Below are 14,914 nucleotides of genomic sequence, written 5' to 3' on the forward strand. Positions count from 1 at the left end.
TTTAGGTCACATTGTCATGTTTTCTAAAAGGCTTGGGACTGGGCAGTACCACGTGCTTCTGACCTCAGATTCCAAGGCCCCAACCTGTGTACTCACTCTGGGTTCCATGCATCATAAATCTACTCTGGGAATTGCTTAGTTAGCAACAAGCATTGTTCTGGGATGTGGGAGTAGGTGAACTTTCCCGATGTCCTTTGTTTATGCTCCTTTGGGTGCTGAAGGCTGTTTATTGTGCAGACATTTCAGAGCACACTGAGGGAGAGCCAGCTATTTCATAGCAAGAACAGAAACCTATACTGCCTTGTAGCCTCTGTTCACACACAGAAAACACTGTTTGAAAAATCCTTGTGGGTGAGGTTATCTGAGGTGTCTTGCCCCCGAGACTCTGCTCCCACAGTCAAATCTGTAATTCAGAATTCTTAAAAAAAACAGCCTTGTAAAATTATTTATTCCAATGATAGATAATTGTCATTAACCATTACATAGCATGAGATTTGTATCTGGTAAGCAAATGTGGAAATGGTGTGGGCTTTGCAGGGTCTATATTGCAAATGCACATAGCCAATAAGCTAAAGATAACATGAAGTCAGTAAACCAACTCCTGCACTTTCATTTCTCCCCATTCTTACACACAACTCAGATGCTGTGTACTAACATAGTTGTACAAGAATGTTTCAGAGAAAGCACAACTGCCACATTGAATGGTGGTCTTAAATTTCTACAAATTTATGTAATAAAAATATTCCTGTTGAAATGAATTTATAATCTCTTTGGCTTGGTGAAAAGATGTTTATTAGGGTGGCACATGAAATTTGATGGTTAGCAGTCCTGGGGGTAGAAGTGGTGGGAGGATTTTCCTAAATGCAAAGGACCATGTTCTTGGGAGCGCATGCTCAGCTGTGGGAGATGTGGAATGTATATGTGATGGGCTTATGTGTCCTATAATAAAACCAGGATTCCTGGACAGCCTGTACTATATAGGTCTTTGTGACTCTTCAGGGAAATAAACACCCACTGTCACTTCTTTAAAAAGTGAGAATCAATATTGATTGTTGTACTTTTTTCAATCAAACAAGTCTTTGCTGAGGGCCACTATGTTCATGGTTTGATGCTCTCAATGTAACTCATCAACAGCTTTCCCTCTGTATGCTTCATAAACAGGAACCATCTCTCTTTTTTTCCCAGGTGTTTCTCCCTATAAAGAGGTTATGTGATTTCACCTTTTCAGTAGTATTTAAAGCTGTAGTATAATGTATTAAGTAGTTATGTTCTTACTGAGAAAACTTAGTTTAGAGGTTTAGTCTTACCTTTTGTTCAACACAGAAACCAGGAAATTAAAACACCAAACAGCCAAATGTTTCTGTAGCCCAGGACAGAAGGGTTAAGATGGAGCTAAAAATAAAATCACAAGCCTTGGGGCATGACTATAAGGGCTGCTGGGTGTGGCCTGGGCCTGTTGTCTCTGTTTTATGTCCTTCTGTGAAACAGCAAGATCTATCAGGAAAACCACAACAGCAAAAGAGCAACAACAAAACAAAAAAGGAGAGTCCAAAAGTCATATTATCTCCTCTCCGAAGGTTTGATCTGTACCCCAGACAGGCTTTTTCTCATAAACCTGCATCGAGCAAATTCCATGCTAGATAAAATTTACCATGGAGGAAAAATTCAGTAATCTGAAAGAGATTTTATTCTACAAAAAAAAATTTTTTTTTGGCAAATCCTTGCACAATGGTGTGTATGGTGCATGCTCCGGAGTTCAGCTACCTGAGGATGCCGAGACCGGAAGCTCTGTGGAGCCAAAGACTTCAAGTGTAATGAGACAATGTTTCCAAAAAGTGAAACAAAGACTCTCAGAAAACTCAAATCAGCTCCAACATTTTAAAGTGCTTTCTGGAGTCAAACTTAGCATGAAGAAAGCAGGATGAGCGTTACACTTGGAAACACAGAATTTAGTTTCAGGAACAGGCAGATCTGTAACCCAGGTAGTAAAGTATTGGTTTAGAAACATGGGAGTGTAAGAGACAGCCTCCTGGACAGCAGAACTCAATTTGGACGGTGTCCAGGAGCTGATCTGGGAAGACACAGAGAGATGAGAAACCGTCTCGATGTAATCTGAACAGTGCTTGCCAAACAAGCACTTACACAGACAGAGCATAGCGCCAAAGTCAGTGGTAGGAGAGGGGAATGGGGTTCTCAAAGCTGATGAGGTGGATGCACAAGACACAGCCGTGTCCCCGCATGACTAAGTAGCTGAAATTGATGTGGAGCCAGCGAGGGAGCAATGGTCTAGAGGGTCAGTCACTAGATTGCTCATGGCTCCTTACTCTGGAAAGCGAGATAGAATGCTGACGGAATGGCCAAACACACGTTTGAGAAGGAGGTTAACTCCAGCTCCTGGATTTACTCATTGTGTGTGGTCTTAGCTATGGTTACCAATAGAACCTTAAGGTCAAAAACTGTGCATGCCTTGCAACCCTTAAACCCCAGCACTGGATGAGGGTGTGATGTTAGAGACAAGTGGATGTCTGAGAACCACAGGCTAGCTCAACTAGCCAGAACAGTGAATCTCCTGTTCAGAAAGGTGTGCTGTCTGACAATAGGATAGAGAATGATACTTTGTATACCTAGAATTTCTAAAGAATAAAGAATATTTAAAAATCTGTAGCTTCTTAGCAGTGATAATAGATACTTCTAATTACACAAATAATATCTCTCCCTGGAGACAGCTGTGTGCTCTAAGTTCAATGAAAACATGTACCAGGTTAAAAACTAAGAATTTCAGTGGCTCCACGCTCCGTTATGGCTACACAGCCTTGATGAAGACATTTAACCTCTCCAAGATTTATTATTGGTACACAAATCGAGAATCATCATCACAGTGTATTCATTCAGGCAAATTTCCGCAGCAAGATAATGTGACAATTTATAAGAAAATGCAAGAATATATGTGAAAAATCAGATAATGAAATATTTATTAGGCAAATATTCCATTTCTGGGAGTAGCGTGAGATAGGAGGAATGCAAAAACGTACTAATGATTTCATCTCGAAAGTCTGGATGGAGGGACAGAGAGACAAAGAAGAAAGGAGAACACTGACTTAGGTAAAGGAAACACAGGAGAGAAAGGAACGTTTGGGTTACATGATAATATGTGTACATTATAGTAAATGGGAGAGTGGTGAGGAGTGGGCAGGCCTGAAACTGTTAAATAGTAAGTACACAGAAGGTGTACATCATTTGATGCTGAAAAGCACACAAAGATGGCTCCCAACTCTGCTTGCTTGGTGTGGGGGGAATTCCCAAGGGAGATTTTAGAAGATATCTCATTATCCGTGTATAACGCTTCCCCTGCATCTGGAGGAAATTGGGCAATGCTTGTTGGAAACTGAGGTGGTAGGGGTGAGGAGGGGTGTAGGTAAAGGCTGTATCTTATACTGAAGAAAACAGAAATGTCATTCTCTCATCATGCTAGATTTTACTCTGAAATTTCTTCCCAACCATATCTAAGTCCCCCCTGCACAATGACCTGAATGAGATGGCAAAGAGCTGAAGGTGTGATAGAAAAGACGAGAAGACAGCATGGCTCCTGACTAGTGTGAACACACAAGATGCACATCTGACATCCCCAAGGAGAACTGATATTGACAAGTAAAAAGAAATGAATCACTATTTAAAATATTGCTTGACTAAAGACCAGGTTTGTTTCTCTAAATTAATTAAGCAATAAGACATGCTAAGTGGCTTTAAACACCTGAGAAGAGATATAAGCACCCTGGATTTCAGTGCCTTGGGGGATCTTCCTGGGCTTCTACTGAGCAACAGGCCACATGTTTTTATCCAGTTGAATGCAGTTGTGCTCCATTGAACACCCTGTGCCCGAAACACACAAAGAACATTTTTAATTTCTGCTTGATGAGCATTTTTGAAACGTGCTTATATAAAATATTTTCTATGGGTTTTCAACTAGTCATCCACTAATCATAGAAATGAAGTACTCTGTCTTACGTGTACCAGTATTGAAATTATCCTTACAAATGAGTTAAATCACTAGACATCCTCAATAAACCATCAATCTTTCCTTAATTTTGAATCCTGATTTTTACTCTATCCCAATATAATAAGTAGCTGATCAGTGTTTGATTCAGATCCTTTTGGCTCCTTCAAGAGTGATTTAAAGGTATTATTAAATTATTTTTATGCAAAATGTATTTAGAAAAGCAGAAATAGCCAGGCTCAGTGTTGTGTCCAAGCTATCCAGGAGAATAAAACAAGATCACTATTGGAGCCCTGCAAATTATAAAAATAGGACTTTGGGTGCTACAATCTACAGAAAACACTAGCCAAGAGAGACACGCTCATTTGACACCTCACGTCTATGTTCTTTGAATATGTAAATTCATTAAATGTAGAGACTTAGTTTTCTTGTAATGTTCTTTTAAATTGCCAACAGACCTTGAGAAGTCAATTTGGATAAACCTAAACAAACACACTGTAGTGTGCAGAAAAGAAATGTTTTAAAGTTCTGTCTTTGATCATTCTTCCATCTTCTTCCTCAAGAGATTTGAGTCACCTTATAAAATTATTGGTAATAGGAGAAAAAGCTTCATTAAAATAAATAAGTATAAGAAAAATTAAAAGTGAATATTTTATGCATAGCTTCAACAATGGCTATGGTTTGGCACCAAGAATTTCAACCTCCAAAAAAAAAAAAAAAAAAAAAAAAAAAAGAAAATTTCATTTTATTATCAATGCACAGTCTTATAAATTATATATACACACATATATATATTATGTTTGAAGCAATCTTCTACTAAGATCTGACATAAATGCATCCTTGTTGAGTGTGAAATGTCTTTGACAGGTTTTGAACATGTGGTGTTCAGTTGGTGGCACTGTTTTGGGTAGCTGAGGAAACATTGAGACCCAGCGACCTAGTGAGCAGAGGTGGATCACTGAGGAAGGGCCTCATATCCACCTTTAGTTCTATACTGATTCCCTACTTCTGGGCCAGTGTCCCTGTGAGAAATTCAAATCCGTGTCCCTACTGCCATGGACTCATTCCTTCATGCTTTCTCTTGCCAGAACAGAGTGAAATTCCTTGAACCAATGGGTGAAATGAATTTTTCCTCTCTTAAGTCACAGCAATGAGAAAGTATGCAACATACTTTCCTATAGGCTGTTCTTCTGTTTACAACACATCTATCAAACCCAAGATTTTGCACATACTACAGAAATCTTCTATCATTGAGAACACCTATTGTTCCTTAAGTGAAAACAAGGCCTCTGTGTTACATCTCTATAATCGAACTAAATCTTAGGACAGTTTTAGGATGCAAACTGTGCAATAATGCCTAAGGATATGAGAGTGCTGGTATAAGTAACTGAAAGCCTGAGTATAGCACTCTTTGAACAGGGTGAGCCTCCAAGGGAACAAAGTCCTCTTAGAAGAATATTTGCTATCAAGATTTGGCAACAGGTTGTTTAACTCATGTCATGACCCAAAGGTAAATATATCCTATTTAACTATTGATATCTAGTAATAACTAAAGAAGGGTGGACAATTTTACTAAGAGGTGAGCTCCTAAAGCCACAACCAGCATGCATATAGTTGATAGCTGGCCTTAGTCCTGAACCCCATCAGTGTACACAATAATGAAGGGCTCATTTCTTTAAAAAGACAGAAAAAATGGTCTGGTGTCTCTTGGTTTGCCTTTGTTTTCCCAAATTTATCCTAAAATTCTTTGGGAAGTCTTTTAGTTTGGTGATTTATCTGAAAATTTGATCAAGAGTTTGACTTTCTCTCAGCCCTAGAAAACCCCGAAAAACAAAACAGAACACTCAGAGAAATATATGTGGGAATTTCTAAATCTATGGATTATATCTGTTATTTCAGTGATAGATGTTTGTGAACAGGTGATCTATGAGGAAGGAAGACCAATTATTAGCAAATTTCTAGTCTTGATTTTACATTTCTTATTTTCATGTATACATATGTATATTTGTGTTATATATTTAAATATATATTTGTGCACATACAAGCACACACATATGGAGAAAGAGAGAGAGAGAGAGAGAGAGAAAGAGAGAGAGAGAGAGAGAGAGAGAGAGAGAGAGAGAGAGAGAGAGAGAGAGAGAAATAGAGAGAGAGGGTTACTGCTGGAAAAAACTTCATATTTTTTTTTAAATCAGTAACAACATCAGGCTTCTTGTCTCCTGAGAAAGTTGCTCACTAATTTTCATTCAAAATAGTAAATTATTGTCCACACACTTTAATATTTTTAGAGTAGAAATGAATTCTATATGCAACTGTGCCTATCAGATTTCATACCTAGAAAACTAAGTTTGATTCTGTGATGATATTATGATTAGGCTAGATGTCATAGTCATAGCCCACTTTTGTGCTTCTATTCTGTATGGAGCAGAGACTCCTGAGAGATCCCAAGCTACTATTATTTTCCTTCAGTAAATCACTTACATCAAAGTTTTGTGAGATTTTCTTACCACTTCCTTTTATTTCTTTCTTTTATTTTTTTTTAAGGACAGACTTTTCTGCTCAAATAATGTGAACAATAAATACTTAGTGAATATCTGGGGAGAAAATTAATATGCTGAAGACATTAGGAAAATTGAGTCATTTAATAAAACTTTTGGTATAGGTAAGTGGATGATTTGAGGCATTTGTTAGTGCAAATTAACCATCAAATGTTAAAAAAAGATACATGTATGTATACATATAAAATACATATATATGAACTTATAATACTCAGCTTAAGGTAGAAAAGCAACGAATATCTTAGCATTATCTTCTTTCAACCTATAATTACTCTAATGTGAGGATTTCTTAATTTGGTTGTCTATTTTAATCAAAATTCCTCGGTGGGTCGAATTAAGGCCTCATAAATTCACACGCAGCTCCCATTGATTTCACTTGGGTGAAACTGTATCGTTAAAGCAAAGTTTAAGTTGAAATGTTGAGTTAATGATGCCCACTTTAAATACCAAAGGCTGAATGCATTTGTGTATTAAACACTTAGCCAGTCAAACAGAATTCCCATCAGGGTTCAAGAAAACAGTATTTCTGAAACTATCCTAGGCTCACAAATATATTCTGCCATTCTATCTACAGGGAACATGCCAAATCCACCAAATAAATTTGATAGTCTGCCTTTCTTTCTTTCTCTTCCTTTCTTTCTTTCTTTTTTTGGATTAAAAAAAATCATGGAATTTTTTTTAACAGTAATATGAGCAGAGTTGAATGGTAAGCAAGACACTTGAAAATCATTTTGGCAATTAGCTGTAGTTATTAAACTCAAACAGGAATAAACACTGAAGAAACATTTGTACATTTCCCAAGGTCTTGTCTCTTCTCTTTGGTTATCTGTGTTAGACTCTCTAACTGTCCTAGTCACTGTTCTATTGCTGTGAAGAGACAACATGACCAAGGCAACTCTTACAAAAGAAAGCATTTAATTGGGGCTGGCTTACAGTTTCAGAGGTTTAGTCCATTATTGTCATGGCAGGAAGTAGGCAGTAGGCATGGCAAAGCATGATACTGGAAGAATAGTTGAGAGGTACATCCTGATTTGTGGGCAGGAAGAGAGAATAAGCTTGCCTGAACTTGTCATGGGCTTTTGAAAGTTCAAAGCCCACTCCCAGTGATACACTTCCTCTAACATAGAGCCACACCCCCGAATCCTTTCAAATAGTGCCACTCCCTGGTGACTAAACACTCAAATATATGAGCCCATGGAGGCCATTCTTATTCAAACCATCACAACTATCAACTGAGCACACTCTTGATCCTACGTTTGTCTAACAAAAACTGACTTTAAATTAGAAGACTGTTTATTTCCATGACATTTAAACATTTAAACCTCATAAAATTATATATATTACTATATAATATATTTATATATATTATAAAATTATATATATATAATTTTATGAGGTTTAAATGTTTAATCATTATTAAATATGTTTTATATATATGTGTGTGATACATGTTATATATATATATGTATATATATATATGTATATATATATATATATATATATATGTGTGTGTGTGTGTGTGTGTGTGTGTGTATAACAGAATGTTCCGCTCTTAAGACCTGGGTATGAGAGGATGAAGGAGCTTTTGCTTATTCTATCTGACCACACATCCAGTTATGTCCCTATCACTGCAAAGCAAACACAACTATTTTCTTTATACTGTGAACCAAGTTAAAAGAGGTATATGACAATTTAAAGAAAGAGTATATCAAAGAATACTTCGGTGATATGGTCACTTTGTTGTACTTTCATACGTCATATGTGAGTTTGCTTTATAACGTTTTTACAGAGTATGTAACATCGTCTTAGAATAGAAGGCAGATATGTTTTTAGATTGTTTAGAAACCTAGGAGGTGAGTTAGAGGAGGAGTTCTTACCTGCAGCATAAGAATGAGCATCCAGATCCGGTCCCAGATACCATATAACAAGGCAGTGTGGGTTAGTTTGCTTATAACCCTAGCAGTGGGGAGGCAGACATGAGAGGCCCCTTGGGACTTATTGGCCAGACAGCCTAACTGACTTAGTGAACCCCAGGTCAGTGTGGGTATAGAGAGAGGGAAAAAAAAAGGGGAAATGTTGTGACTATATTATAGACTTAAAATTAAAATAAATAATTAAATTGAAAGAGATTCCAAAAAGAATATTTGCTCTTGTAGATTTCATATGTTGATGTTTATCATTTAAAATGCCCTAGTTACTGTTAAATTCAAACTGTGTATTTCATCTTAGCATAAATAGACATCTTTAATGAAAATAAACTATTTTAGGAAATAAAAAAAAAAAATCAAAACAGCAAGAAGAGGGGGAACAAAAGACTTCTACGGAGCACTGCCTAGGACGAGACCAAGCACTTGCTCCCATGCATCTCCCTCACATGCGTGTGCACCCTCACAGACATGTGCACTACTCCCATCATACAATATATAATCAAGGAGATGAATAATAGGTTGATATAATAACCAATAATTACCAGTAAAATTTTGTGACGAAAGTCTCTCTAAAAGAGTATTCCTGTACTCATAGGAATAGAATTCCGTATAAAACTTCCTGACACTTGACCACACCTTCGGTTATCTCTTCCTCTTTAAAAGGAGAAATGTGGTATTTTTGCTAGAAAGTCAACAGAAAGAAGTTAGTTGTGAGTTCAGCTGATCAAACTGGCTTGTGCTTCAAGGGGATAAAGAGCTGCTAACTGGGTCTATGGTGCCACTGAGAAGAAGTCATAAAATGACACCTTGCCATAACCACACTGTAGCTAACACATTACTTAAAATATATTACCTCTTAAAATGAATCAAATCCAATGAAAACACATGTCTTTGAAAATAATGTAAAGATAAGAAACTTTCAGTGACTTCCATGCTAATAAGGTTTCCTGTGATAGTGTGCACATAAAATTGTACACATTTCTGAATGTTTCCTAAGAATCAACAAAGAAACTCAGCAATTTCTACAGTTATTTATTTGATTTCACTAAATTAAAAAAAAAAAAAAAACTAAGGTTTTCCCATAAATTTACAAATTAACACATGGCAAGTATCATCAGGTATAGATGCCTTTTAAAAACCTTTCTTTTCTTTTTTTTTCCCTTCATTAGGACTTTGTGATTCTTTTATTCTGAACAGTGGTGCTAACTCTACACCAAAGAACCAAAAGACGTCACCAAGGCACTTACAAAATTACTGGTGAAATAGATTTCACAGATGCGGTATCAAACCTAGATATCCTTAGCTGCAAACAAAGCGTGTCTTGACCATACAGAGTCTCCTTGTAAGGCTTGTCCCTCATGCTCAGATGTGGAAGAGCAGCTCAAAGTGGGCTCAGTAGTAACAGGAAGCTTGACCTAAGGCCCTTGATCGGGAGACTCAGGAAGAGTTTGGCAGACCCAGTAAAAGCCAGTGGATAACTTTCCACACTTAGAAGCCTTTTATGACCTTGCATATAGTCTACATTTATTTCAAATTGATTCATTAATAATTCTCTCCTTCATAAAATCTCTTTAACTTTTGTGTAGAAAAATGGATGAAAGGAATAAGAAGGTGTCTAATCAACTGAGTATTAATTATATGCAACCATTTAAATAAACAAATGTGTCCTTAAAATACATTGAAAGTGGGATAAGATTTAACTCAGTAACTTCCTGCAAAGTGTAAATTAAAAGTTTTGTGAGATTTTACCTCACTGTGAATGGTTAAGATTAAGAAAACTCCTCCCTGGCTTCTGTTTCAGTTCTTGCTCGAGGTTTCTGTCTTAAGCTCCTGTCCTGGCTTCCCTTCACGATGGACTGTAATTTGTAAGCTGAAATTAACGTCCCACACCCTGGCAAGTTGCTTTCGGTCATTGTGTTTATCACGACCAAAACCAAGCTAGAACAGCCAAGAGGGTAAGAAAAGGGCGAATTTTAAGATCAGCGCTGAAGCTTTAAATATATGATAGCTTCCTTAATTAATTCATTCTCCTTAGGGAGGAAGGTCTTAGTAGATGCTCAGGTTTTCAGATCTCCTGTTCTCTTCCATCCTTTTCTCCAAAATGACAGCTGAGCAAATGAAGGTTTACATGACCTTGTGATTCTTGAATGCAGTGGCTAAACACAGGCTTTGGGTACAGGCGAGCTGGATTCTCAGGCAAGCTGTTCCCTGTGGATAGCTGTGGCTGTTTTACTTTTTATTTTCTCTCGGCTTGATCAGGCCATAGAGGAATTCTTGCTGACTAAGCCCCATCTCTGCCCTCATGGATCCTACCAGTTTTATGAGAAGCCTGGCATCACATGTTGGATCCCCACCTCCCTGTCCTTAGGTTCGCTGTGCCTTTGTTGCCATGGAAACACCTCTTCCCAGTTTAGCCATTAAACTTTCAGAAATCTTGGAGACTTCTCTTGGAGAAGATTAGGTAACAGGGTGTTAGAGTGAGCCTTAATCATCTTCCTTCTACAAACCCCTGCTTATTGCAGGTCCACCTTGTAAGACAATCTCCTTCTATAGTTCCTAGTGGGAGATGAAGCTGAGGATTCTGTACTTTCTGCTTCCCCCTCAGCCTCCCTCACATGCCTGCTCTCAAGGACTTTAGCCAAACATTAGAGTATCTACCCCTTCTGTCTTTCCTTGGTTCATCTTCTCAAACTTAAACGATGGGCTGACCATTCACTTCCTCTTCTTGCTTTTAATATTCCTCTGGATCCTACTCTCTAAATTTTGTTGGTGGTATTTTACCATCACATGATTTTATTGGTAAAATCTTGGAAGGTGGAAGGGGAAGGAAATGGTAGCCATAATTTAGGATACATTTCTAAATGGCCATCGACTTAGTGGTCATTCTTGGTTACTCACAGACTTAACTTTGAAATCCTTATCTGACTTTCTATGGTGATTGATTTACTGTTGCATACTTGAGTAGGAATATTAATTCAAATTTCACAAATATACTGGAAATATCTTGCTATTCAGAGTATGAGCATTTGCTAGAAATGCATAATTGCATCCTCCTGCCCAGGTATGAGTTACATACAACCTTCATTTTTCTAGAATCTTCAGCTGTGTCCATATCTTCATTGAGTTTGAAAGCACTGTCCCAGACCATCACCAGCTGAAGTTCGTGTGTGCGTCAGCTCTCCGTGCCTCTGGCACCTAGTGAGCACTTACTAATCAGTTCCACAATCAAGGATCTTCATAATTATGCTAAAACAATTAAAGCAAAATAGACAGCTCCATATCTAGTTTCCCCTCCCAGATCCACCCTAAACTTGTTTGACATACTTATTAAGTATATAGTATACATTTTTTTTTCTTGAAAAGCAGTCCGATGCGATGCAGAGAGACAAGAACACAGTAGCAATGAAAATATCTCATTGACTAATCCACTAATCCAAGTAGTTGGGGTCACTACGTACTCCATGAGCTCTAACAGGGAACCTGTGCCCAGTGAGTTTGATGAAACTGTAGCATTTCTCTTAGGGGTGGTTTGGAGGTGGGAGGACAAAGTCATAGTTTTCATCCTGCACTTTCATTTTCTGATCACAGTGTTTTAGAAGAATCTGGGCTTTACTCATTCACCAGGCTTTCAGTAGAGAATCACATTAATCCTTTTAAGCTCCTTATTCTAATGATTTATTTTGTTGAAAAGCATAGTGATCCTCCTTTGAATTTTAATGATTGCTGGCTATTCAAAGATTCATTGTTTTGACTTCCTGTCCTTACCTTTGTTTCCTGCATGTCTGTGGGGAACACCTGTCTAATACTGGATCTGCCACTGGTTCTTGCTGGCTTACCAGACTCACTCAAGCCTATCTCCGAGTGTTAAGTTGAAACGCTAGCTACTCATCCATGACAATAAATGTAGGATGTATGTTTGCAGAGATAGGCAGGTAGACAGCAGAGGGAAGGATGAATGATTGAGTCGTTTTTCCCGTGAAAATGATGTTTTGGATTTGTTAGCATATGTTATCATTGTTGAAAATCTGGAAAATAATTTAGTAATAAACACCGAGGAGCCACATCTAGGAAATTTAAATGAGAAAGCAGTTAGGGTTTTGAAAGTGTCTTCTTTACCTCAAATCTGGGACAATGAAAACTTTGGCCAATCGCTGGCACTCCAGTTCTCAGTCTGGGAAGGGAGGATGTGCTTTTCAAGGACATAGTCACGGTCCCTTTGTTTAGGAAGGGGTAGTAGGTGGTAATTAATTGCCATGATGTGGTTCAGGAAAGCGTATAGGAATTACATGTTGTGCTTTCAAAACCTAGGAAGTGGCTCTGTCATAGCCCTGGGTTCCAGCTTTGTCCTCTGTGAAACCACACAGAAAATTTTCCTTCTTTCACAGGTATTCACCTAGGACCATCCTGGGTTCTCAAGAATATATTATTCTAATACGAGATTTTAACAACTACACTATATTTATGCATAATACATTTTTTGTGCCTTATCTTCAGGCTCCTGGACTTTGATTCAGAATATCAGGAGCTCTGGGATTGGCTGATTGACATGGAGTCCCTCCTGATGGACAGCCACGACCTGATGATGTCAGAGGAGCAGCAGCAGCATCTTTACAAGGTTAGAGCTACCCTGCCTGCCTTTACTTCACTGTGGAAGATCTGATTAGCCTGACAAGTGTCTCTCTCAGGATATCTTTTTGTTCATTGTATGTATCACGGTGTCTATTAGAATTCCCTCCCCTGCCCTCAAACTCATTTCCCTCCCTAGTGTGCTGACAGACTGCACCGACATCATAATTCCAAGAAAGGTCCCTTTATCACATCCTGTTTGGTATAATTCTAAAGAAGGACAAAGCTTTATCTTTAAGACCAATAGCAATAAAATGAAACTGCATTAATAAAGAGACTGAGACAAAACGAAGCATAGACTTTTAACAGGATACGTTTTGATTGGAACATTCAGGTAGATTCGGTCCACCCCTCAGAGCTTTTCAGAGAAGAAAGAAATTTGCCTCCTTCATTTTGACTTGTTATAACCAGGAGTACAGGGCTCATGCAATTTCAGGTATATTAGTGAGCATACAGCAGGCTCTCTCATTAAATCTGTGCATTTTCAGGTGGTTTAAAATTCCTTGCTTGGAATTCATACTGATTTCAGACAATCCATCTGATAACTATCTATATTGCTTCTGTGGCTGCTAGATCCTCCTTAACCTAGAGTGGTTGACGAGTTGTGCTCAAATCTTACTTCACCTTACTAGTCCTGACAAAACAACCATGTGGGTTTTACTGGGGCGGGGGGAGGCTGTAAGCTTCACAGTCCCTGCGAAGTCTGTGGGGGAAGGAGGAGGACGGTCTTCTGAAATATCAGGCTGCAGTAAATCTTCCTCATTTAAGCATTTTTTATTGGAGTAATTCTGACAGTTGTCATCCTTGAATTGCTTTGAGCATATGGCATATTTCAAAGAGCAGATTGTGAATCATAAAAAATAAAATTAATAACTAACCACAGAATCAGCAACAGTATAATGACAAGAAACAACTACCCTCTAGCTTTTTAAAAATTCTATACAACAAGAAGTATATTCAAGGTCAAATAAAAGTTATCTTCTTCAATTTTTACCATTTTAGGCAACCTTTAATAAAGTATTTTAACTTTTGTTTCCTCTCATGAGAGAGAGACATATACTTTAACAGAGTCTGATTGACATTAATTATTGTCCCTTGAGAATCATCTTAGTTAAGAAAAGATATAGGTTCCCTATGGACTCAGCAACTGGGGACATTTTACTCCCTGAAGAATTCTGTATAGCACTGATGTTGTTCAGTGACTTTTCTGTTTTCTGTAAGGATAGCTGTCCACACTACCCAAAATGTTTTCCAACATAACATTGTTGAGTAACACTTTCCAACTCATGTAACTAAAGCCACGCTATTTCACGTCTTATGTCAGGACCGGAAATTACATCTGAAAAAATGCTTAGAAACCTGCATTTATTCAGTGCTAGAAAAATATTTCATTTCTAAAGTATCATCTCAGAACTTATTGGAGTCACGTTGCCAAATAACATCTCTTTTCTTCTTGAAGCATTTTGTATTTTGCCTATAAGCCACTATTTTTCTGAAACCGTTGCTGTTCTTTGTCCAAATCACAGCCATATAATTTACATCACAATTAATAGGAAATCATTGAATGAAAAAAGCAGTTGTCTTTTTTCTTATGGTTTCCACATAAGTGCTTTGCCTGAGAATGCCCATCCTGGCAAGCACTGAGGATGATTATTCCACCCACTCAGGGCGTCTGGGTTAAAGTATTTCTCCAAACATTTTCCATACTGTGTGGCTTTCGTCGGTGACTCAGCCCATCACTGTGCCTCTGTTTTTAGGTGTCCAACATAGATGAATATTCTCCTTGCATTTACTTTGTAAAGGAAATA

At 37.8% G+C, this 14,914-nt stretch overlaps 1 protein-coding gene across 1 annotated transcript in view; it reads left to right on the top strand.

Annotated features, from left to right (window-relative positions):
- The window catches only part of AKAP6 (A-kinase anchoring protein 6), a gene marked incomplete at its 5' end in the record, with an annotated part of 305,320 nt that overhangs the window by 192,916 nt on the left and 97,490 nt on the right, over positions 1 to 14,914 (top strand). The window contains one exon of the mRNA XM_080912298.1: positions 12,975 to 13,095. Within this exon, the coding sequence (XP_080768424.1) occupies positions 12,975 to 13,095 (121 nt within the window). The remainder of the gene's footprint in view (positions 1 to 12,974; positions 13,096 to 14,914) is intronic.

The sequence above is a fragment of the Micromys minutus genome, assembly GCF_963924665.1.
Source record: "Micromys minutus genome assembly, chromosome: 1".
In the NCBI taxonomy this organism is placed as follows: Eukaryota; Metazoa; Chordata; class Mammalia; order Rodentia; family Muridae; genus Micromys; species Micromys minutus.